The 22,249-nt window shown below is 37.8% G+C and overlaps 1 protein-coding gene across 26 annotated transcripts in view; it reads left to right on the plus strand.

Moving 5' to 3' along the window:
• The window catches only part of KIAA1109 (KIAA1109 ortholog), a 226,017-nt gene that overhangs the window by 181,319 nt on the left and 22,449 nt on the right, over positions 1–22,249 (plus strand). For 9 of the 26 annotated variants that reach the window (XM_043545479.1, XM_043545461.1, XM_043545464.1 and 6 more), the window contains 12 exons: positions 1,841–1,931; positions 2,540–2,602; positions 4,361–4,605; positions 5,353–5,568; positions 7,271–7,451; positions 9,319–9,508; positions 11,761–11,922; positions 12,031–12,170; positions 13,457–13,658; positions 15,038–15,238; positions 16,906–17,085; positions 19,843–19,980. In XM_043545479.1, coding sequence (XP_043401414.1) covers positions 1,841–1,931; positions 2,540–2,602; positions 4,361–4,605; positions 5,353–5,568; positions 7,271–7,451; positions 9,319–9,508; positions 11,761–11,922; positions 12,031–12,170; positions 13,457–13,658; positions 15,038–15,238; positions 16,906–17,085; positions 19,843–19,980 — 2,009 coding nt within the window. The remainder of the gene's footprint in view (positions 1–1,840; positions 1,932–2,539; positions 2,603–4,360; positions 4,606–5,352; positions 5,569–7,270; positions 7,452–9,318; positions 9,509–11,760; positions 11,923–12,030; positions 12,171–13,456; positions 13,659–15,037; positions 15,239–16,905; positions 17,086–19,842; positions 19,981–22,249) is intronic. The other 17 variants (XM_037897145.2, XM_037897147.2, XM_043545472.1 and 14 more) reach the window with 7 other exon arrangements.

Here is a 22,249-nt window from a genome sequence, read left to right on the forward strand (position 1 = left end):
CTGCACATTTCTCAGAAGGTTTGATGATTACAGATACTCACTGTGGACATTCGTAGTGCTCAAATCTTAAAGAATTAATAAGGTGTGTGGTCTTCTACACTTCCTAGTCAGTATGCACAGCTGAACTATCAAGTCTAAGTTCATCCATAAATCTATAAAGGCAAAGCTTTACCCAAAGTTGTTGGATTGTGGGGGGGGGGGGGGATTGAGCTGCTGCCATGGAAACTGAACCTGGCCTCTGAAAGTTAAATTGAGATCTTTCTGGATCTCACATCAGCCTCCAAGATGCTACAATTTAAATTTGGCTAACTATTTTGAGATCGACAAGCAGAATAAACTCCATCTCCTTCTTCCAGAGCAGTATTTGCTCTGCAGGACTAGGAGTTAAGAAGTAGTAAACTTTAAGGTAGTAAAATCATCAGATATTACTCTGAATGCGTTCAGGGAGCCAACTGGTTGAAGAGAAAGGTGTCACTTTTATGTAGTCATTTTGCAGGACTTTTAAGAAACACATTTGAAGGTTCTGCGCAGCAGGCACGGCTAATAAGTAAAGAGGACACGATTTATCCCTTTGATTTTTACACTCTGTTGTCCTCATATTAGAAAAAGGATTTAATTACTAGTGGAGGGAAGGCAACTTTTTAGTTCAGCAAATGATTTCCTTTTCTCCTTCTTCCAAATATTCTGAAGCTCACGGCAGCAAGTTGCAATTCTCATAGCAGAATATTGTGCATCAACTTTGCTTGGTGTCTGTTGCTTTGTGAATAAGCATGTTGCTGTTGTAGAATCAGCAGAGGGAAAACACACATATTGGAGGGTTTGGATTTTAAAATATTAGTGGCATTTTAATCAGCAATAAAATACAGTATTAGATTTAAAAAAAAGAAAACAGGAGCAGGAACTTGGCTATTAGAATTATAAGGATCTTCTCCATCAGTTATAGACATTTTTAAGTTAAGACAAATTGGTTGACAATTTTGAGCGTTAGTTTTAAAGGTAGATTGAAGCTAAAAAAATATTAATAGAGATCCCAAAATATCAGAGAACAGCTCTTCCAAATTACAAATGGCTTTAAACAAAATGGATCAAAGTGAATTCCTCTTTTACTTGCCTTGCAAGATTATAGAATTTACAGGTTAATGTTTCTTCTGAACTGGTTAGCATTACTGATACCTTACACAATAGAAGGAGTGCAACTGTGAAGACTCTTAACTCAAATCCTGGCAGGTAGAAAGCATTTCACTTCACCTTTTAAGAAAATCATCTTCAGAGAATTAGGAATTCTGTTGGGAAGATTAATAAAATGTTGTGTTATGTAGTATATTCAGCTGGCTAGCCTATAAAGAAATGCTTAAGATTTTCTCAAAAGCTAGTGAGTTAAATTGTGAATGAGAAGTTGTAAATTTGCACTGCAAATATGTCATAATGATTTCATTAGTTTTAAAAGATTGTCTGTATTTGAGTTATTTTGTGAATATGCACTATCTGCCAGTTGTACTTCATTCCATGTGACAAGTCACACACATTTTATTTTTTTTAACTGTCTTTCTGCTTCTTGGCCTGTGCTTGAAAAGAGTAAAAAATAAAAACAAAAAAAGTCCCGCAAAATTAAGTGAACTGCTGGCCAAAGTCATTTGAAACTTCATCTTTTTCCTTTTTATGTGCCATAAATGTTTGAACACTGATTTAATACCATTTCATTTCTATATAATGTTAAGCATTGACTGATGCTTTATATTTTTATTGTAACAGCTTTTTGTGTAGTTATTGAACTTTTAAACGTGACAAGTACATTCAAATTTGTAATAGTTTATTTATTCCTTTTATATTTTGCTTGTAGCTCTCGACTAGGAGACAGTGAAGAGCTCCCAGAAATCCGTGTAGATGCAGCATCTCCTGGACCCAGAGTAACCTTCAACATACAGGACCCTGTAAGGCATACCCTAAATACCAATTTAATTAGTATACCATGCTACAGTAGATTAAATACCATGTTGACTTGGAAGTACCTCAGTTAAATATACTTACGAAGATTTTAATTGCCAATCCCTCTTGATAATTTTTTTAGTCTCGCGGTGTCTGTCGTAACACAGAAATTAATAATGGAAATATCAAACTAAAGAATTTTCATTTACTTCTTTAAATAGATTAGTTTATATTTTTAACAAGATTCACTTCAAGGTATCCTCAGACCAAGAGCTGGCAAGTGCAAAAATAATACACATGGTTAACATGTTATTGCTATTTTTAACAAATATGCACAATAGTCATATCCTAATTTATATATTCAGCCTTTTTAGCATTTTGGAAATGGTTATTAATTAAATAAACATTCTCTGAGTTTGCTGTAGTCTGACACACATGTCCATTTGTATGTTTAAAATGTATAATTCAAATATCAGATTTTTTGTTGCAATATGTTGTCCCCCTTTCTCTCCTCCCCCCCCCCCATCCTTCCTAAATATGTCATTGCTGTTGGTTTTGAATGACTCATGCTAATTGTTTTAATTTTCTTTTTTCTTTTTCATTTTTAATTAAGTTGAATAAAACAGTTTTGGGGATTCCACAGCAATCCAGCTGTCAAGGGGAAGGGTATTTTCAGGTACTTGTAAAAAGAAAAAATATATACTTTGCCATAGCACTAATTCACCTCACTGGCAGCTGCTCTTCAATTGTTCATCTCTCTTTCAAACGCCACTCGGCAGAATGTATATCAGTTTTTTAAAAAAGATTTTAAGTAAGTTTAAACAGGTAAAAAGTTATAGGTGGACATGATGAATTGAGTTCTCAAGGATTCTTACATCCCCATATGTAGCTTAAATTTTGCAGTTTTTTGTACAACTAGTAATGACCTATTTTGTTTGCATGTTTACAAAGGCCCTGATCAAGGCTGGTCTAAATTATGGAGACGACAATAAGGCAAGCCATGATCTATTCTTATATGCAGAGCGTACTGTAGAGAAGGACTCAGTGCCCACATGTTTATCTTAATCTTTTACAAGTGTGTCCCAAGAGTGTAGGCACCAACACTGATGGAATATAATTGCAAGGTGGGAAGCCATCAAGCATCATAATTTGATATTAGAATTCCTATATCTGGTACAGTTGTGTAACATATCTTATTTAAAGGGAGCAGGATAACCAGTTTGTCAAAATTAGTGCCCAGACAACTCACCTACTTAAAAAAAACAAAACCAAAAAAACCCAAACTTTTAATTTTAAAAAGATACTCTAGACATATTGAATGGAAGAAATTAAGTACACCTTTTAGAAGACAGTCATCTAACTTTTTCCCTTCCACCTTTCCTCTGTTCTTCTTTTATAAGTGTTCTGAGTTGGAATGCTTTTTCAGATCACCTTAGAGTGCTGATGTCTAAATAGCTCCCATCTGAGAACAAAAGGAAAGGCAGAATTGTGCTTTGCTGAGTTCTTTTATATACATTTAACACAGAACGTATCAAAAGGTTCCATTCATTTGTAATATCCATTTCCATTAATTTTCCACAGCTTAGAAAAGACTGTCAAATATTAAGTAGTGTTAAGTCAGGTGCTGGATGTGTGAAAGGCCATAATGAAAGTATGGAGCAAATTATCAAAGGATCTTCCACTCAACACCCATTTGAATGCACAAACAATCCCCACAGTTTTATGCCACTAGCACTTCGTTGGCCCATGTGTTAGTCTAACACCTGCATGTACAGTTGTTTAGACTCTATCCCTGCATATACAGGTGTTAAGTGCTTGAAAACTCTTTGTGTGGGGGTATTTGCTGATGCAAAGTGCACCAAAACAGTTGGAACCACTTTTTGGAAATGTGTCTCTAAAGTTTTTTCCCATCAAGTCACTTTTATCCAACTTTCTAAAAAGAAGAGCATAATGTATAAGAGAATGCTGTACATTCTGTACTAGTACTTTGCATGCCCTTTCATTCACTAACAGATTCCTGTGCATTTCTTTCATTTACAGGTGGCCATGATGATTCTTTCTGTTCGGTGTTCTTTACTTTTAAAATCTGTTTTCATTCAATTAAATGTTCATTCTTCTAGTGATGGCCTGTCATAATGTATGTTTTGATCAGAGCTTGATACTGTTTAATTATCTAGCTAACAAATTCAACTCAATCACTAAGGCAGTGGTAAATGTATGGTACTGTTTTTCCTCCAAACCTATGCATTTATTTATTGTGTTACATGATTCATTTCATACATTCCTAAATCTGACACTTCTGTCTGTTCAAAATGAGGAACCTGAGTTTTGAGAGTTTTTAAAGCACTCTTGCTTCCCCCCCAGAAATCTTAATTTTTGCATAGTAAAGACAGTAACTGTGAACTTTAATATCTTTTTGTCTTTTCACAATCAGTTTCCAGAGGAGACAGAACTGGACCTTTTGTCAGTAACTATTGATGGTCCATCCCATTACTCATCCACTAGTGAAGGATCATGCTCAGTATTCAGTTCACCCAAAATTCCAGTAGTCTTCTCACCAAGCATTCCCTTCCAGCCCGAAGAGGGACGGCGGGATGACAGTTTATCTTCAACCAGTGAAGACTCTGAGAAGGAAGAAGACCATGAGAGAGAGAAGGCTTATTTTTACAGAAAACCACAGTAAGCAATTTGTTTAAAAATATTTTCATTAGGGCCATGAGAAAATTGGCTTTAAAGTTCACGTCTTAGGTCTAGAATAGCTTTTGCTGACCCAGGATTGAATCTTGCCTGTCCTTGGTCCTTTCAGCAGGTGAATTCTAGGGTAGGGAGGAAGGAATGTCTGATGAGTTGCCTTTTTTTTTTTTTTTTTAATGGCAGCTTTTTGAAGTCTCTCAAATTTTGGAATGTTGGAATAAATCTGTTATTGGGCAGAGGGAAGGTGAGGAGGGTCAAAGGTACACTGTCCCTTATTTAATATATAGTTCTGCAATTTACCTCATGGCTAAGCGTGTGTGTAGGGGCTAAGCATGTATATACAAACACAACATTATAAACAACGTTAAGAGGTGATATCTATTAAAATATAATATACATAACAAAATGTGTTATATTTAATTGTCTCCCTCTTCCATATCCCTCGTTTGTTGCTTGTTGTCTTAGACCTCCCTCGGACAGCTACAGTCTATGTCCACGGGTCTCAATCCACATCTACCATGAAGTAAATATTTAATAATACCTTAGTGGAAAATGGACCAAGATAGCAATGTGCACCTATGAAAATTTACCATATGGTGCCTCTTTACAGAAAACTTCTTAAAATGTTAAATGTACTGGGTAACTGACTTGTCAGCAAATATATTAGTAGACAACCTTGGAAGGAATCTTGTCACAGTACTAATATCTAACAAGTAATTGTTCTTTCTGCAGGAATACCACTCGTAAGAAAGCAACAGGCTTTGCTGCAGTTCACCAACTGTTTACTGACCGCTGGCCAACAACTCCTGCCAACAGAAATGTGACTGGCACAACCACAGAGAGAAATATTGACTTTGAACTTGATATCAGAGTTGAAATTGATTGTGGAAAATGTGTGCTGCATCCAACAACGCTTCAGCAAGAGCATGATGAAATAAGCTTAAGAAGGTAAGAAACCTATTGAAAGACAGTAATATTACTAAATCATATTAGAAAGCAGTGTATTACTGTATTGTGCCAGTCTTTCTGTATTTGACATTTACTTAGTCATAAATAAGACAACTTACTGATTTACATCAGTTAGGATCCTACCAGTACACCACACAATACTTAATGGCAACTGTGCATTGACCCATTTGAAAAGCATAGAAACTACGATAATTCCTACCATTTTTAGCCAATTAGTGGTCAGTTGTTTGTATCATCACCACACGTTGCCATAGCATGATTGAATTATAGTCTTTGTTCTGGGAAAGCATGAAAGTCTGCTTGCACAAAGGGTTGAGTCTAATGAGCCTGACACCAAGAAATGAGTGTACAGCTGTTTCCTTCTTACCCATCCTTTTATAAATGGAGCTTTTAAGCTTTTAAAGCACCAGGATTCCTTTTTTACTCTCCAAGTAAATGCCTGAATGCACTGTCTCAAAAATTTTGAAATACACTGCTGAGTTGATGCATACTAGGCTAATGGTGTGTTCTCTTGATATTCAGCTCCAACATTTTTTTCATTTTACTCACTATCCTTGAGATAATGTTCACTGTACAATTAAAGGTATTTGTACAACTTGAAATGAAATCCTGACTCCACTGAAAACAGTTGGAGCTTTGCCGTTGACTTCAGTGGGCCACGATTTCACCCTGGTTTTTTAAACGCTTTTCTCCATTCTGCAGATATGCTTTGACAGCCAGTGGCCTCTGTTTTTGTTGTTCATTATTAACCGAATACACCTTTACTTTTTATTTCTTCTTTGAACTTTAACACAGTGTTAATGATAACCTAGCTTTAGCAAAACTGAACTCTTAGGATTTATAAAGTCATTCTTACCTTTTCCATATTTTAAATCATCCAAGGATTTGTACGTAGTAACAGATTTTTTTTCACCTTCCTTCTATAATATCTAAAGAGAGGAGCCTGCAGCTGAAAATCAGGTTGTGGCTTTCACACGTTAGGCAATCTCATGACACTTTCATGTAGTGATATTACATATTTGAGTGACCTCCCAACATACAGCAGGGGGGCATTTCTGAAGAAGTGTATATAAGGAAATGTGATCATACTGTTAAATTTCTGAATGAGTTTTTAAAATGGACATGGGTCAGAGTAGAAATATTTTTTTCTTTAATGAGAGCTATAATTTTGTTTTGGTTTTCATTTTGCTTTTTTATTATTTTGCTATGTCACTTGTGTAAATGGAATTTGGTATGCAGGGGGGAAAAAATCATAAGGACTTAATGTAAATGCAGATGCTAGGGGAGAGCAGAAACAGTGAAAAATCCACAAATGTTACCTGCACTTTGAATTCATCATCTCCTATAGATAAACTTGAGAATGAAGGCAAGGGGCACTTTTTGTCATTTTAAAAAAAAATTTGTTTTAACTTTAAAATCTGCAAATAACACTAGTAATATATATTTTGGCAAAAGCAGAGGAGGATGGGAAATGGCGAAAGGGGAATAAAGGGCCAGCAGAATAGAGGTCTGATGGGCAAAGAACAAATAAAAGGGGTGGAAATGCTTCTACTATTCATCGTGAAATTCCAATGTAATTTTTAAAAAGAAAATCCCCTTAATTTTAAATATTGAAAAACATACTTGTGATGGAGTATTAGGTGTGTACTAAGACAGGTTGTATATTGTTGTTTATCTGTAGGAGTTATGATCGGAGTTCCAGAAGTTTAGATCAAGAGTCTCCTTCAAAAAAGAAGAAATTTCAAACTAACTATGCATCTACTACTCACTTACTTGCTGGCAAGAAAGTGCCGTCATCTCTACAGACAAAGCCTAGTGACCTGGAAACTACAGTATTTTATATTCCTGGTGTAGATGTAAAGGTAAAAATTATGGGACTAGGAAACATTTTTCCTCTCCAACTAGAACTGACTAGAAACAAATACTTCCTTTAGATCATCTTTTATCATTATAGCATGCAGTTTATATAGTGCCGATATCAAGTGTGATACCTGCTGTTTCTTACATGGAAAATCTATGTCATACTTACTGCATGCCACTTCTGATACATGTAAGCAACATTTTGGAGTTGTGTCTGGTACATGTGTATACACAAGAGGAACAATACAAATGTATTGACACATTCCATATTCTTAATGGAGCATAACAAGTATTATAATGAGAAGTGTTATCTAGGCACAAGACTAGGAGCCATGAATTCAAGAGTTCCAATAGCAGTTCTGACATTGCTTTGCTACATGTCCATAACAAAACTTGACCTTCTGACTCAGTTTTGCCACCTATTAAATGAAGAAAATAATACTCCATCCTTATCTATGTGAGCTAACATTGTTAGTTTTAAAAAGAAAAACCAATGACTTAAATATGGTAAAATGTATTTGTTCTATGTCATGGGTCTCCAATAAGACCTCATGGAGTATAGTGTGGATCAGATAGTATATTTTGTAAAGTGTTTAGAAGATGTAAATGTAATTCCTGTTCTTAATATATGTTCATGGTATGCACTGTAATGGCTCCAAAAGAGCTGTTATGGTATGCTGTGAATGCATACATATTGTATGTGGTAAATCTTCCCAATTTCAGTTGGGGTCTATAGGCATATTGTAGTACAAATAATAATTTCTCTAATCTGATGTTTTGGAAGGAGATTCAAATCCATAGGATATCAACTACATTTCTCTCATCCCACTTTAAAAAAAAATATTTTAGTTGTAACAGGAAAAATGTTTAGCTTCATTCCAGTGTGTGATCCTGTATATCAAATAGTATATGTGGCATTACATAAACTTTAAAAAGCCAATTAGTCCCATTAAAAAAAAAAGGTTGTTTAAGTTGAAGTCAGACATTCGGCTTGTTTGCTTCTGCTCTCTGATAGATGGTATGGATTGCATGTATTGGGAAGTTTTCTCTGTGCCTGTAGTGCATGTGAAAATGCAATAGTTAGTGAATGCAGGGTGGGGCATAGGTGGAGGATGTGGTCTTCCTTTTCTGCAAGTGATCATCTTTTATAAAGGTAATTATTTATGACAACGTCATCTGCTGTAGATCTTTAAGGAGTGGGGAGCTACTCACGGTGACTGGACTTCCCCTTCCAGAACCACAAGAGATCTTCAGAGATACCAGACATGGCCCAGTTCCCTACTGTAGCTTTTAAGTGGCCTTAGGGATGCACAAGCATCATTTACAGTTTCTGCTCTGCCTCCTAGTGACATCCACTGAGAAACACTAGATTTTGCTTACCCACATCTATGAGTGTGTAGAACATGAAACCTTTGAGTTACTTTAAGAAGAGAGGTAAGTGATCTGGGCATGATGATATGTAGTAGTGTGGATAGTCTGTACAAAAAAACAAAAACCCACAACTACACGAGGGAATAAAGTAGTCATTGGCCAGGGGGAGACCAGCAGCTCTGGTGAGAGAGACTGTCTGTCACCAACTATTAGGGATTTGTGTCCTATATGCTAAAAAATATTGCCCCTTGCTCAGTATGTTTGTGATTTAATTTTGTTTTCTGGGTGAGATTTCTTAATTTATTTTTGCTTATGAAAAATTATGACTCTTTGGAATCAATAATCTTTATCTACAATGTTTTATATGTAATATGTTTGTTTTAAGATCACTCAATTTAAAAAAAAAATGCGAAGAACATTTGGAGAAAACTGAACTGGGCAGAGACTCAGTGAGAATGCTACTTCTGTGAAGTAAATGGATTATTTTTTTCATTTCAGTTACACTACAACTCTAAGACTTTGAAGACTGAATCACCAAATGCCTCCCGGGGATCCTCTTTGCCAAGAACCCTTTCCAAAGAGTCCAAGTTGTATGGTATGAAAGATACTGCCACACCTCCTTTATCTAATACTACCCACAGCAAGACTAATACCTTACTTCTGCCCCAACCCCCACCCATCCCATCAGGTACTTGTAGAATACCCTTTTAAACTATAACTTGGATATCTTTTTCCCTCCACATCATATGATCTACTAGCTTTAGATCTGTGCATTAGCTGTACCTCAAAATGGTCATAAATGTCTAAATATTGGCTGCAAAGAAACGTGACTACAGAAGCACATGTGCAATTCACGAATTCTAACTGCTCTTAAAGCTGCCTTTTCAGAGATTTCCTGTTAAATGGTTCTCAACATATATCACACAGAGCACAGTAATGGCCAAATACCACCACCTACTCCTCTTCCTTGAACAGATAATATACAATGCTAGAAAGCTTAGTTGTTTTTAAAAATTAATAATTCTGTTACTAGTACAACTAAGTATAGTTATACTCTTCAGTATTCAGAACTCAACAGAGAATTGTATACTAAATTTACTCACCAGTTCATCCACATTGCATCCTTCCAATAATACTCTTCATTACTGTGCAGCTTGCCTTGAAAGTAATACTTTGAAGTGTGATAATTGCTGGAATTAGTTTATTCATCATGATAGCAAGCAGCTGTTTACAATCTTTGGATTAGTCAAAATACCAGCCATTACTGTGCTCCACTACTGCAGTCCACTGAAAACTACTGTGGCTTGGAATTACCTGAAGTTCCAGTTTTTAGTGTCTTCAACTTTGATTTAAAATTTCAAGAGTAACAGGTTGAATTATCCCAGTTTTTAGTCAGAGGTCTATGACTATCTCTGGAAGGTTGCAATGTCAGATCTAGAGGTATGTAGATTTCTCTCCCATCTTCCAGAGGATTGTTATCTCACTTGTCTCTTTCTCAGAGTTTAGATATTAAAAAAACCCCATCAAAACAAAATGAGCTGTAAACAATAAACTTTGAAAAAAGATTCTATTAATTGGCTCAAAGTCTGAGAGAGAGCAGTGAATTTGAGCACTTGCCTTATTATCCCTGGCTTCTAACCACTGTTACTGTGTTTCCTCCCACATCCACCTTCTTTGTGGATCTCTGAGTTCATGAAATTTAATTTTATTGCTTGCTTCAGTTTCTGTCTTACGTTGTATCTTTCCTTGTAAGCTTGTTCATAACTTCCCTTTCCATTCTTTACTTTTTAATTCTTGCCTAAAACTTCCCCAGAGTTTCTTTTTTATCTTTTCTCTACATAGATTTCTCCTAAAACTCACCTCTACTTATTCTCTTATTATATGATAAGAGAGAGGCCAGTCCAGATGGTCAGCAGCACCAGCCAGAGTAGCTCGGCATTAAAACTCATTGCCAAGTGGCTTAGGAAATGACAGAAAGATAAAGTATGAGTGTAAGGTTCTATTTTAGTCCTTCAGTTAGTCAGCACTTGTATCTTGCTTGGAGAAATCATATACAGCCATAATACTATATTTGACTTGTGTTCAAATGATCCATTTCTGTATATGATGATGAATCCCAATTCAATGACGTTGCTCTTTCTTCTTCATTCCTTGTTCTAATTATCTATACTTCACACTGAAAATAACTGAGCTGGTACTAATAGCTTTTTAGAAATAAGTTCTTGCTTAAAATTTACTGAGCTCAGATAATTTTCTCATTTTAGGGCACACAGATTTATATGTGCAGGTCTCTTCCATGAATTGAGAAGAGAATTCTCTTACCTAGAATATAGCTTAGTATAAAAATATCTCCAAGCTTGGAATTTAGATGTTCGAAATCAATTGTTAATAGGATTTCCTGCTTAGAATCCTCATTTTATTATTTGTGTAATATTGTAGGACTTACCATTTGCTCTTAGGGGTTTTGATATTTTTCTCAGTTGAAATCAATATATTTTTCCAAACTGATGCAAAATTAAGTCAGGTGAGCAATTTTGTCTTCACCCTTTCCAATCTAAATGCCAATTGCTTTCCAGTCGGTTATGGCTGCTGTGTCTTGTCTTCTGGAGAAGAGTTTTGTGTGGCTGGCTTTAGTGACTGTTGTGAAAAAACATAGTTATTGAAAGGAAGTAAGGACTTGAACTAGAGCAAGTGCATTAGGATAGTACTACTATCTGAACGGAGTTCTTCATCTCTGTTATTTTAACACATCTTTGTTACCAAAACTGTGCACTTTGGTTTTTATAACTGATCTATGAAGAGGCTGTTTCACATGATGATGGAGAAGGATACAGCATTTGATCTGTTTTCTCTAATTGTAATGAATGTTGCTATACATTTTAATTGTATTTGGAGAAATTGTATTCCACTAGACAAATTTACATTTTATAAATGTTTCAGCCAAAGGGAAAGGAAGTGGTGGAGTAAAAACTGCAAAATTGTATGCATGGGTTGCACTTCAGTCACTGCCTGAGGAAATGGTCATTAGCCCTTGCCTATTGGACTTCCTAGAGAAGGCTCTGGAAACAATTCCTATTACACCAATAGAGAGGAATTACGCAGGTACCATGTGACGACTTCTTTTTCATATATTCTAGTACATAACTTTATTGACTTTTTAATTCCAGTTGCTTCAAACCATTATTTAACACGTTCTTTCTACGTTAAAAGCTGTCAGTTCACAAGATGAAGACATGGGACAGTTTGAAATACAAGACTCCTTGGAGGAGTCCACAGCCTCACTAGTGTCATCGTCAACGTCAGCATACTCATCGTTCCCTGTGGACGTGGTGGTTTATGTACGAGTTCAGGTGAGAGTGCAACATTAACATACTGCATACTCTGTAATGGCAATAGCATTTTTTAAAACATACTTTCATTTTAAGCTTGCCTTTAACTTTGCTGTTTAAAATTAGATTCTTTAGAGATAGTTACATTCAATAGATATCCATTCTGAGCAATATGTTTCCAGCACAACACCAATGAGAATTCTTTTAACTAGAGTTATAAAGTCATTGGTTCCAAGCACATGGTGCTCAACAGACGTGAACCCTTTTGAGAAGCCCCACTGGCCTTTAATCACTACTTTTCTTGCTGTTCATGGTGGGGGTTCCCTTTGTTGCTTTGCTGCTGCTACACTCTGACTGTTTTACAGCCTCACTTGAACATACCTGTCTTCTCTACAGCACAATTCTCAACTTATTCCTCAGAAAATATCCTTGTATAACTAGCATCTACAGCTATCATTCTTTTTCAACTAAATAAATAAATAAAGTACATATAGCTAAAATATTTTATCCTCAGGATATGTTTCAGATATGGGTACCTTGAGGTTTGCTACCTTTCAACTCTTAGTTCATCTAAACAAACCATTTTTATAGAAATTCATTTCATCTTGTATTTGTCTTTGGGGCGTTATATTTTTCCGACTGTCCAAACTATCTTTTTTTTACATGGCAGCTTTGAGTGCATTCATACATTGAGCAACATAGATATAAAAGACATCTGTTAGGGTCTCAAAATGAAACATAACTGGTTGGGTTGGGAGACTTACACCCAAAAATTGTTGTGGGCTACCAGTCTGTGAGCACTTTTGGCACTTTCTTCGACCTCTCTTGGTTCTCCCATAAATTCAACAGGAAGCTGACCCAGGAAGTTTTGAGAGGCAAGGATTTTAATATAATCCACAGTGTCTTCAGACTGTCCATTTCAGCTGCTTCAGCATAATTTGGCTTGATAGGTATCAAAGCTGAGCTTCCACATCTTCCAAATATGAAGCAGCTTCCAAACTGTGGATTCACTTGGGGCACACAGATTAGTTCTGGGAGAATGATTCACTAATATATATAGGCATCTTTCCTGACCATTGCCTGGACTTCCTGGGTAACACACCTCAATGATATAGGAAATCTCAGAAATTAACATAAATTCTGCAGATTGTAAATCATGGAGATCTTAGTAATTTCAAAGCTAGACCAAAAAAGCCTTAGTGTATTTAGGGTACAGGAAAGTTGCAAGCTGCTATTCTTTGGATTCAGGCTCATAATGATTTTCAGGAATTTTATATTTGTTCTTAAAATCTTTTCTTTCGGCTTAGCCTTCACAGATCAAGTTCAGCTGCTTACCTGTATCAAGAGTAGAATGTATGCTGAAGCTGCCCTCTCTAGACCTAGTGTTCTCTTCAAACCGAGGAGAATTGGAGACCTTAGGCACAACTTGCCCCACAGAAAACTTGGCAGTTGGTGGTAATACTTCACAAACTGGATCAAAGAACTCAGGTAATAAAACTGGGATACCAGGTAATATATATAAACAATTTTCTTTGAATTAGTTCACCTAATACATTTAGCTAACAGCATAAGTAAATTAAGTTCTGTTTGTGTATAGTGGGGGTGGGAGGAGGAATAAATTAGAATAAAAGTTAAACACCTATGTAGTGCAATGTTAGAGTTGCATTGGGTTCTAGGCATGACAAAAACTCCTTATTGCTAGAATAATAAAATCTATTTTTACTACATTGTTAGACAGTTGTGATTTTAACAGAATGGCTCTTTGGTATCAGATCAGTTTTAACAACTTTTTTTATGTTGTTGCTGGTCTTCAGGAATGTCCACAAACCATGTAATGGAAGCTGTTTTTTAAAAGAAGTTTCAGAGCAATACTTTTCGGTAGTCTCTATTGCCAGTGCACTGGTATTTTACATCCAAAAAAACACTTTTGAAGCTGTACAATTAGGTTGATTTTACTACTCTTTGATAAGCTTAGCACATCATTTAGCAACTATGGTGATGAGTATTATAAGAAAAACTTTAAATGGATAGGTTGCTAGCCTTTCTGTTAAATACTGAGGAACTGCTCAAATATCTTTATTTGTGAATATATGTGTATATAATGTGGAGTTTTGTTTATTAAGTTTCACTTCAGGTTGTCTGTTTTTAATTTGGAATGACTTCATTCTTTCACTTTTAGTATGATTTTCAGAATTCAGTTTAAATGTTTAGCTAGTTTTTTATTCTTCTTCTTTATTCAGAATCATTTACTCTAGACCTAATCCACCTTCCATCAAAACAGTGGAAATTCTCCCTTAGCTTACTCTAGACTTTCAACTTTTGATGGTGTGTGTTTCTATGCGAAGTTAAAAATACAGCATCCACTAACTATGGAGTTGTACATTTATGAAATTGAATAAGAAGGCATTCATATCAGTTTTCCAACCTATTCTGAAAACTCAGATGGGTAAAGTATTTTAGGAGCAATTTTTTTGCCTCTGTAAAAGTAAGTTCAGTTGTCTGTTTTAACCTTTTGACAGGAATGGCATTGTTAGTTAGGTTATTTAAGCCATAAGAACATATGAATTGCCTAGTGGGTAAGACCAATGGTCCATCTAGCCCAGTATCCTGTCTACTGACCGTGCCAGATGCTTCAGTGGGAATGAACAGAACAGGACAATGTATCAAGTGGTCCAATCCTAGCTTCTGGCAGTCAGAGCTTTAGGGACACCCAGAGCATGGGGTTGTGTCCCCAAATTGTTGTTTCACTGAGATTATTTTTGAAATGCATCTGATGCATCAGCTGGCTTTTTATGACATAGTAAATATTTTTAAACAGCTTCATGGTTGAAAATGCTTTTGTACTAAAACTACTATATAACATTTGTGGATTTTTGGATTTTCTTTAGGTTCATCTGGACTAGGCAGCCCTCTTGGCAGAACCCGACATAGCAGTAGCCAGTCAGATTTGACTAGCTCTAACAGCAACTCATCAGGCCTGAGCTTCACAGCCTGCATGTCTGATTTCTCCCTTTATGTATTTCATCCATATGGAGCAGGAAAACAAAAATCTGCTGTTACTGGTCTAACTCCTGGATCAGGAGCACTAGGTACAGAATGGATTTTTTTAATTTAATGAACAATTGCAAAAGTTACAAGATTTCATAAACAATTGTTAAAATGTGAGAAATGGTTGCACAAGACTAAGTGTTAAAGAATCAGTCCATCAGGGATGTGTATACCCTCTTTACTGTTATAGGATCCTGGAGGACCTTACTTTCAGCACTCCAACTGACACTTGTGTGAAAGCATTCATATACCTGCACTTGGCAGATCCAAAATCATGTGTGTTCATGCTTTAGAACCTGCAACTGCAAAACCCATTTGTCTTAATAGGAAAAAGTAGACCCGCTTGCGCTTATAGGAATTCTTGGTGTAAATTCCAACATTCCCACAAACATGTTGAAATGCTTTAAGTGGATTTGCAAGTGTTTGCACTTATTTGTATGTTAACTGTTTGTTATATGATAGCAGCTCACAGCCACAATCAAAGTTGGGTTCCATTTTGCTATAGCCTATATAAGCATAGGTCTTTACCCTGAAAACACCTAATAACATGAACAGCTTTACAGACATGAATATTCTTGTTGGATTTAGTGGAACTGTTAACATACCAAGTGCATATGTGCACGATGAGGGTACATAGAGTAGAATAGTCTCTGCCCTGAAGAGCGGTGACAAAATGCTATCATATAGAGCTGGGTAAAATATTTCAGAGGAATAGTTTATTTGCCAAAAAAAGCTGTTTGGGTTGACCCAAAATTATTTGCAACTTTGACATGAATTTGCTAAATAGCTTTGGCCATGTTTTTCAGGGAGTGCGGCTTAAATGCCATTCATACAACCAGGGCAGGGTAGGAGGAGGTGGAGATAGTCATTGCCTTGTAATCTCACCTGGGATATAGAAGACTCTGGGCTTGTCTACACAGTGGGGTAATGCGCTCTACAGTGAGTGTGATTTCTAAAGCATACTGATATATTGTGCATTAATTGGCCATGTAGACCTGCCTGGTGCCCTTCAGCGTTGTGCTGTTTGAAACTGTACTACATTAAAGCACACTAGGGAATCTTTAGTGGGCACCAGCAGGGTCTGCACAGACCAATTGATATGCGACATATTAGTGCATTTTAGAAATCACACCTCTGTAGAGTGCATTACCCCACCCTGTAGACAAGCCCTCAAATTCAGTTCCCCTCTTCCGATGGAGAAGGGATTTGCAAGAGTGTATCCTAACTACTGGACTAAAAGTGATAAGGAGATTACCACTATTGCCTCCTTCACTGGCCATTTTGTGAATCTAATCCTTTAAAAATGCTCAAACACACTCCCACCCCCAGTCACTCTCATTTTGGGTCAAACAAAAAAAGTTTCATTTCACCCAGAACAGATTTTTTTCGATCACCTAAATTGTTTGCAATTGTGGGATTCAGTTTGATCTGAAATGTTTTTTTCCAATTTTTCAGAACTGCCAGTAAACTGAAAAATTAGCTATTCACCCCACTCTGCTGTCAAACGCATAATGTAAACAAACTGAAAACTGTGTCACTTGTGGCATATAGTAATTACCAAAATTTCATACAAAAATTTGACTTTCATCTTGATGGTGTTCCCAAGTAAAGGTTTTTTGTTTTTTCTACCCTACAAGAACCATAAATGATTTTTACACTGAGGTGCTAATTTGGGGAGTACACTGAACATCACCCCTTCTGTTTGTAGGTAATGTAGATGAGGAGCCCACTTCAGTCACTGGTCGGAAAGATTCTCTGAGTATTAACCTTGAATTTGTGAAAGTAAGTCTGTCAAGAATAAGACGTTCAGGAGGTGCTTCATTTTTTGAGAGCCAGTCTGCAAGCAAAGCTGCAAGCAAGATGGATACTACGTTAATAAATATATCTGGTACTTACAAGTTTCATTTAATCTATATTGCTTTCTTCTGTGTTTGCCTAACAATAGAAGTGTTGTTCCAATGATAAGCACCATTCTTTCTCCACCACTTTTTATATAGATGTCATTTCAAAGCCACCAACCTATCGTGTGCAATAACAACATCTTTTAAGTGAATCAATGACTAAGACCTTGGGATGGGGGGGTTGTGTTTGGGTGACCTCAGATATCTCTGTATGTGCATATACCCTCCTCCTTCTCCACTGTTGACTCATTTAATTTCAACACCTCACATGTGTTCTTTGACTTCTGTCTGTATGGGTTTACAGCTCTTGAGATTTTTGCTTTGATTTTCCAGTATGAATGAACTTTGAATTTGGTCCATGATCATAAAGCAAAGAGAATTGTTACGCCTGAGTTTCACCCAAACCAAGCTTAAACAATTCCACAGGATTTTGAGGCAAAAATTGTGGTTAGTCAGGTAGTTCATAAACCTGAAGGACCCTTTGGCAAACCCAGATGTATTTCATGTGGTTTTGAGAGTTTTTTGTAGGTATTTCTCTCAGCTCCAGCAGTACCAGCAAAAAGTAATTTGTCATTAAATTTACTAAAATTAATATTTAGTATATTCATGATTTACATGTTGACGCTTTTATTTTTCAGTAAACTTCAAACAAATGAACTTATTTTCCAACAGTTTGTATGTTATCTTCTTTGTGTCCACACAGATCCCACTGTGGGTGCACATGAGCCTTATGCACACAAGATCAGAATCTTTGAACTGCAGTGTCTGTTTAACTGTGCCTTAACTATGCACGTCCTCATGAGTCCCTCCTGTGGGATAGAAAGGGCAGAGCAGCTGCAACTATCTGTCAGTTCCTTCTTGCTACTGAGTTGAGCTAAAAAAACAATTTGAGACTGTTCACCCTTAGTTCTTGTGTTAATCCCGATAAGATTTACAGCCTCCTTTCTTCCCAAGGCCTTCCCTCCCCTCCTTCTTGCTGACCAACAGTTTTTTCCATTGCACCTGGGTTCACATAGGCTTTTATTTTTAGGATAGCACTGTTATGTGGGGTGGGAAGTTTTATGTTGGTTTCTTTTAAGACACATTCTTTTTGTCTTATTTAAAACCATCTTCAGTCACCCCCATCAGTCAGAGGCCTTCTTTTTAGAAACTTCCCCTTATCTTATTAGTTATTCTTTGGACCAGACTTCATTCCTTCTGGCCTTATAACTCATTATTTTCAAGGCCTTCCGTTTTGCTAGTCAGGGTCTTTCTTTACAACATATATATTTCCTTAAAACAAGCTTAAGCTAACTTTAATTCTTTAATTTCATATTTATCCTACAACTTTACATTGTCCCCCTTTTTTAACTTTATTTTGGTCATATCAAAAAATAAATGTTGTTTGTTCCTTGTCACAGTGTGCCGCTATTTGCACCAAAATGGCAGATGCAGAGCCCCTGGGCTTCAAACAGTGTCAGTCTTCCAACACTACATCACCAAACACAAATGCTTTCTGAAGAGCTCCATCATTATGCCAGTATTTCACCAGTAGGGAAATCCAATTACAGATTTGTTTGTCACCAAAGATAGCACCTTAGCCTCAAGACAATATTTTTAGTCACCATTACATCAGCCTGAAGAGTCAGAACCTCCAAGCTCTCTTTGCTGACCCTCCTAACACAATATTCCACAGAGAAATGGTGATAAGATCTCATCCTAAACTTATTCCCAAAGTTGTCAGACTTTCATTTGAACTAGTCTGTTAATCCCTAATCACCCATTTTCTTTTCAAAACGCCATTCCTCTCCAGAAGAGAAGAAACTCCACATCCTGGATGTTTCAAGGGTATTGTTATATTACCTTGATAGGGCAAAGCCTTTCAAACAGACTATTCTTTTGTGACCATCTCTGTGATTCTAGGGATCAAGCCATCTCCTCCCAGAGAATATTGAAAAGGATTACATAGTGTATTTAAATCTGTCATGACTGACAATCTTATTCTCCAAATATTAAAGCTTGCTCCAATAGAGCACAAGCTATGTCCTCTGTATGCTTCAGGAACATGCTCATGTCTCAAATTTGCAAGGCAGCTGCGTGAACAAATCCCTTTACTTTTGTTAAATGCTATGCCTTTGAGCTGGCTGCAAGATCAGATGCCAAATTTGGTTTGATGGTTTTACGGTCAGTATTTAGTTAGTGGCAGCCAAGACTTCTCAATCACACCTTTCAGATGAGGCACTGCTTTATCTGTCAGATGGAGTGGGATCCACATGGACGTATACTCGAGGAAGAAAGAACAATTACTATAAAGTATCTGTGGCTCTTCGAGATGATGATATCCATGTGGATCCCCAAACTTGCCTTCTACCCCCACTTTTTCAGAGTCCTCCTTCCCTGGGATTCTGGGTTGGCAAGGGAACTGAGGGACAGTTATGCCCGCTCTATCCTTTATGCCCTTGGGTCCAGATGGCATGAGTACATACAGTGCAGGTGCAGCCCAATGGACATTGCTATTCAAAGATTCCTCCCTTGCACGTGAGGCACAGGTGCACCTAGAGTAGGATTCACATGGACGACATCATCTTGAAGAACCACAGTTACTATAAGGTAAGTATATATTGCACTACCTCTTTTAGTGCTTGAAAATGTTTTGGTGAATATATCCGAAATGAGTAACCTAAAAAAATTGAAGGGTAAATTTTCAAATGTTAGATTCGATTTTCAAAATCTTTGAATATTGAGCCATTTGCATTTTTTATCAGCTGTCTGTGATATAGGATCTGCTTCATTTAAATATGACATGCGACGACTCAGTGAGATTTTGGCCTTCCCAAGAGCCTGGTATAGGAGAAGTATTGCCAGACGCCTTTTTCTAGGTGATCAAACCATAAATCTACCAGGTAAGCTCCCCTTATTTCTCTGGAATATTCTTCCATTAAATAAACCAAAGCAAGAATTGTTTAATTTATGCCATAATATATGAGTAGAATGAGTAACTAGATAAAGCAGTAGAAACTATACTGTAGTATAATATACAGACTGAAAGCAGGTATTGCCCAATTCCAATTCCCAGGAATTTTTCATTCACCTAAATGGGGAGTTGGTGTTATGTATTAAGAAAAAGTCTCTACAAACAAATTTAAATTTCAGCAAAATTTATAACCTAGATAATGGAGTGGAGAGTGTGCTTATAAAATTTGTGGATGACACCAAACTGGAAGGGTTTGCAAGCACTTTGGAGGACAGGATTATAATTCAAAATGACCTTGACAAACTGGAGAATTGGTCTGCAATCAACGAGATGACATTCAGTAAAGACAAGTGCAAAGTCTGCATGTAGGAAGGAAAAATCAGATGCACAGCTACAAAACGGGAAATAGCTGGTGTGACAGGGTCGGGCCAGATGGCTATAGGAGAGTAATAAAAGGCAGATATATTAGCCCCAGGCTAAGTAGGTCCCTTTTCCCTAGGTAAGGTAACAGGGAAGGTTCCAGAACAATCAAGAACCTTCTGGAGACAATTAAGACAGACAGGCTGATTAGAACACCTGCAGCCAGTCAAGAAGCTGCTAGAATCAATTAAGGCAGGCTAATCAGGGCACCTCGGTTTAAAAAGGAGCTCACTTCAGTTTGTGGTGTGCGTGTAAGGAGCTGGGAGTGAGAGGCGCTAGGAGCTGAGAGTGAGAACGTGTACTGTTGGAGCACTGAGGAGTACAAGCATTATCAGACACCAGGAGGAAGGTCCTATGGTGAGGATAAAGAAGGTGTTGGGAGGAGGCCATGGGGAAGTAGCCCAGGGAGTTGTAGCTGTCGCACAGCTGTTCCAGGAGGCACTCTAGACAGCTGCATTCCACAGGGCCCTGGGCTGGAACTCATAGTAGACGGCGGGCCCAGGTTCCCCCCAAACCTCCCAACTCCTGGTCAGACACAGGAGGAGTTGACCTGGACTGTGGGTTCACGAAAACGGCCAAACTGAGGGCTGTGGTGAAACTCCAAGGCGAGCAAATCCGCCAATAAGGGCAAGACCCACCAAGGTAGAGGAGGAACATTGTCACATGGGCTAGGCCATAGTATTGCTGAAAAAGACATGGGGGTTATAGTGGATCACAAAAATTGAAAAGGAGTCAATTTGTGGGTCACAAAATGCATATGATACAGTTGTGAAAAAGGCTATTATTCTGGGGTATATTAATGAGGGTCATATGTAAGATCTAGCAGGTAATTGTCCCACTCTGCTCAGCACTGGTGAGGCCCCAGCTGGAGTACTATGTCCAGTTCTGGGTGCTACAGTTTAAGAAAGATGTGGATGAATAGGAGAGAGTCCAGGGAAGAGCAACAGTCATGATAGGAGATTTAGAAAACTTGACCTATAAGGAAATGGGGTGGTTTTGTTTTGTTTTGTTTTTAAAAACAAGTCATGTTTCGTCTTGAGAAAAGAAGACTGAGGGCACCTGACAAGTCTTCAAATATGTTAAGGTTTGTTATAAAGATGACTATGATCCGTTGTTCTCCATGTCCACTGAAGGTAGAACAAGAAGTAATGGGCTTAATCTGCAGCAAGAAAAATGTATGTTAGATATTAGGAAAAACTTCAGGGTGGTAGTTAAAACCTCTAATAGGCTTTCAAGGGAAGTTATGGAATCTACATCGTTGAAGATCTTTAAGAACAGATTGGACAAACACCTGTTAGGGATGGTCTAGGTCAGGGGTCGGCAACCTATGGCACGCGTGCCAAAGACAGCACACAAGCTGATTTTTAATGGCATGCTGCTGTCTGCCAAGTCCCAGCCACCAGCCCCGCTCAGCCTGCTGCCGAACCCAGGCCTGGACCCCAGCAAGCAGCAGCGTGCCATTAAAAATCCTGCCTGCCCCGGCGTGCTCTTCTCTCCCCCCCACGCCCCCCCCGCGTTTTGCCCCAGTGTGCTGGGTTCCTGCCCCTCCTCCTCTCCCTCCCTGCCTCCGATCAGCTGATGGCCCTTGCAGGGGAGGGGGAGAAGCGGAGCCGCAGCGCGCTCACTGCTCTGGGGAGGAGGCGGAGAAGAGGTGGGGACGGGGGCCGTGGGGTGGTATTAGGGCATATCCCCTCTAGCCCCCTGCCGTGAGCCGCTCTGGCCAGGGGGCTGGGAGCACCCCCACACCCCCAGCCCTCTGCCCTGACCCCTGCACCCCC

This window comes from Chelonia mydas, chromosome 4 (genome assembly GCF_015237465.2).
Source record: "Chelonia mydas isolate rCheMyd1 chromosome 4, rCheMyd1.pri.v2, whole genome shotgun sequence".
Classification (NCBI taxonomy): Eukaryota; Metazoa; Chordata; order Testudines; family Cheloniidae; genus Chelonia; species Chelonia mydas.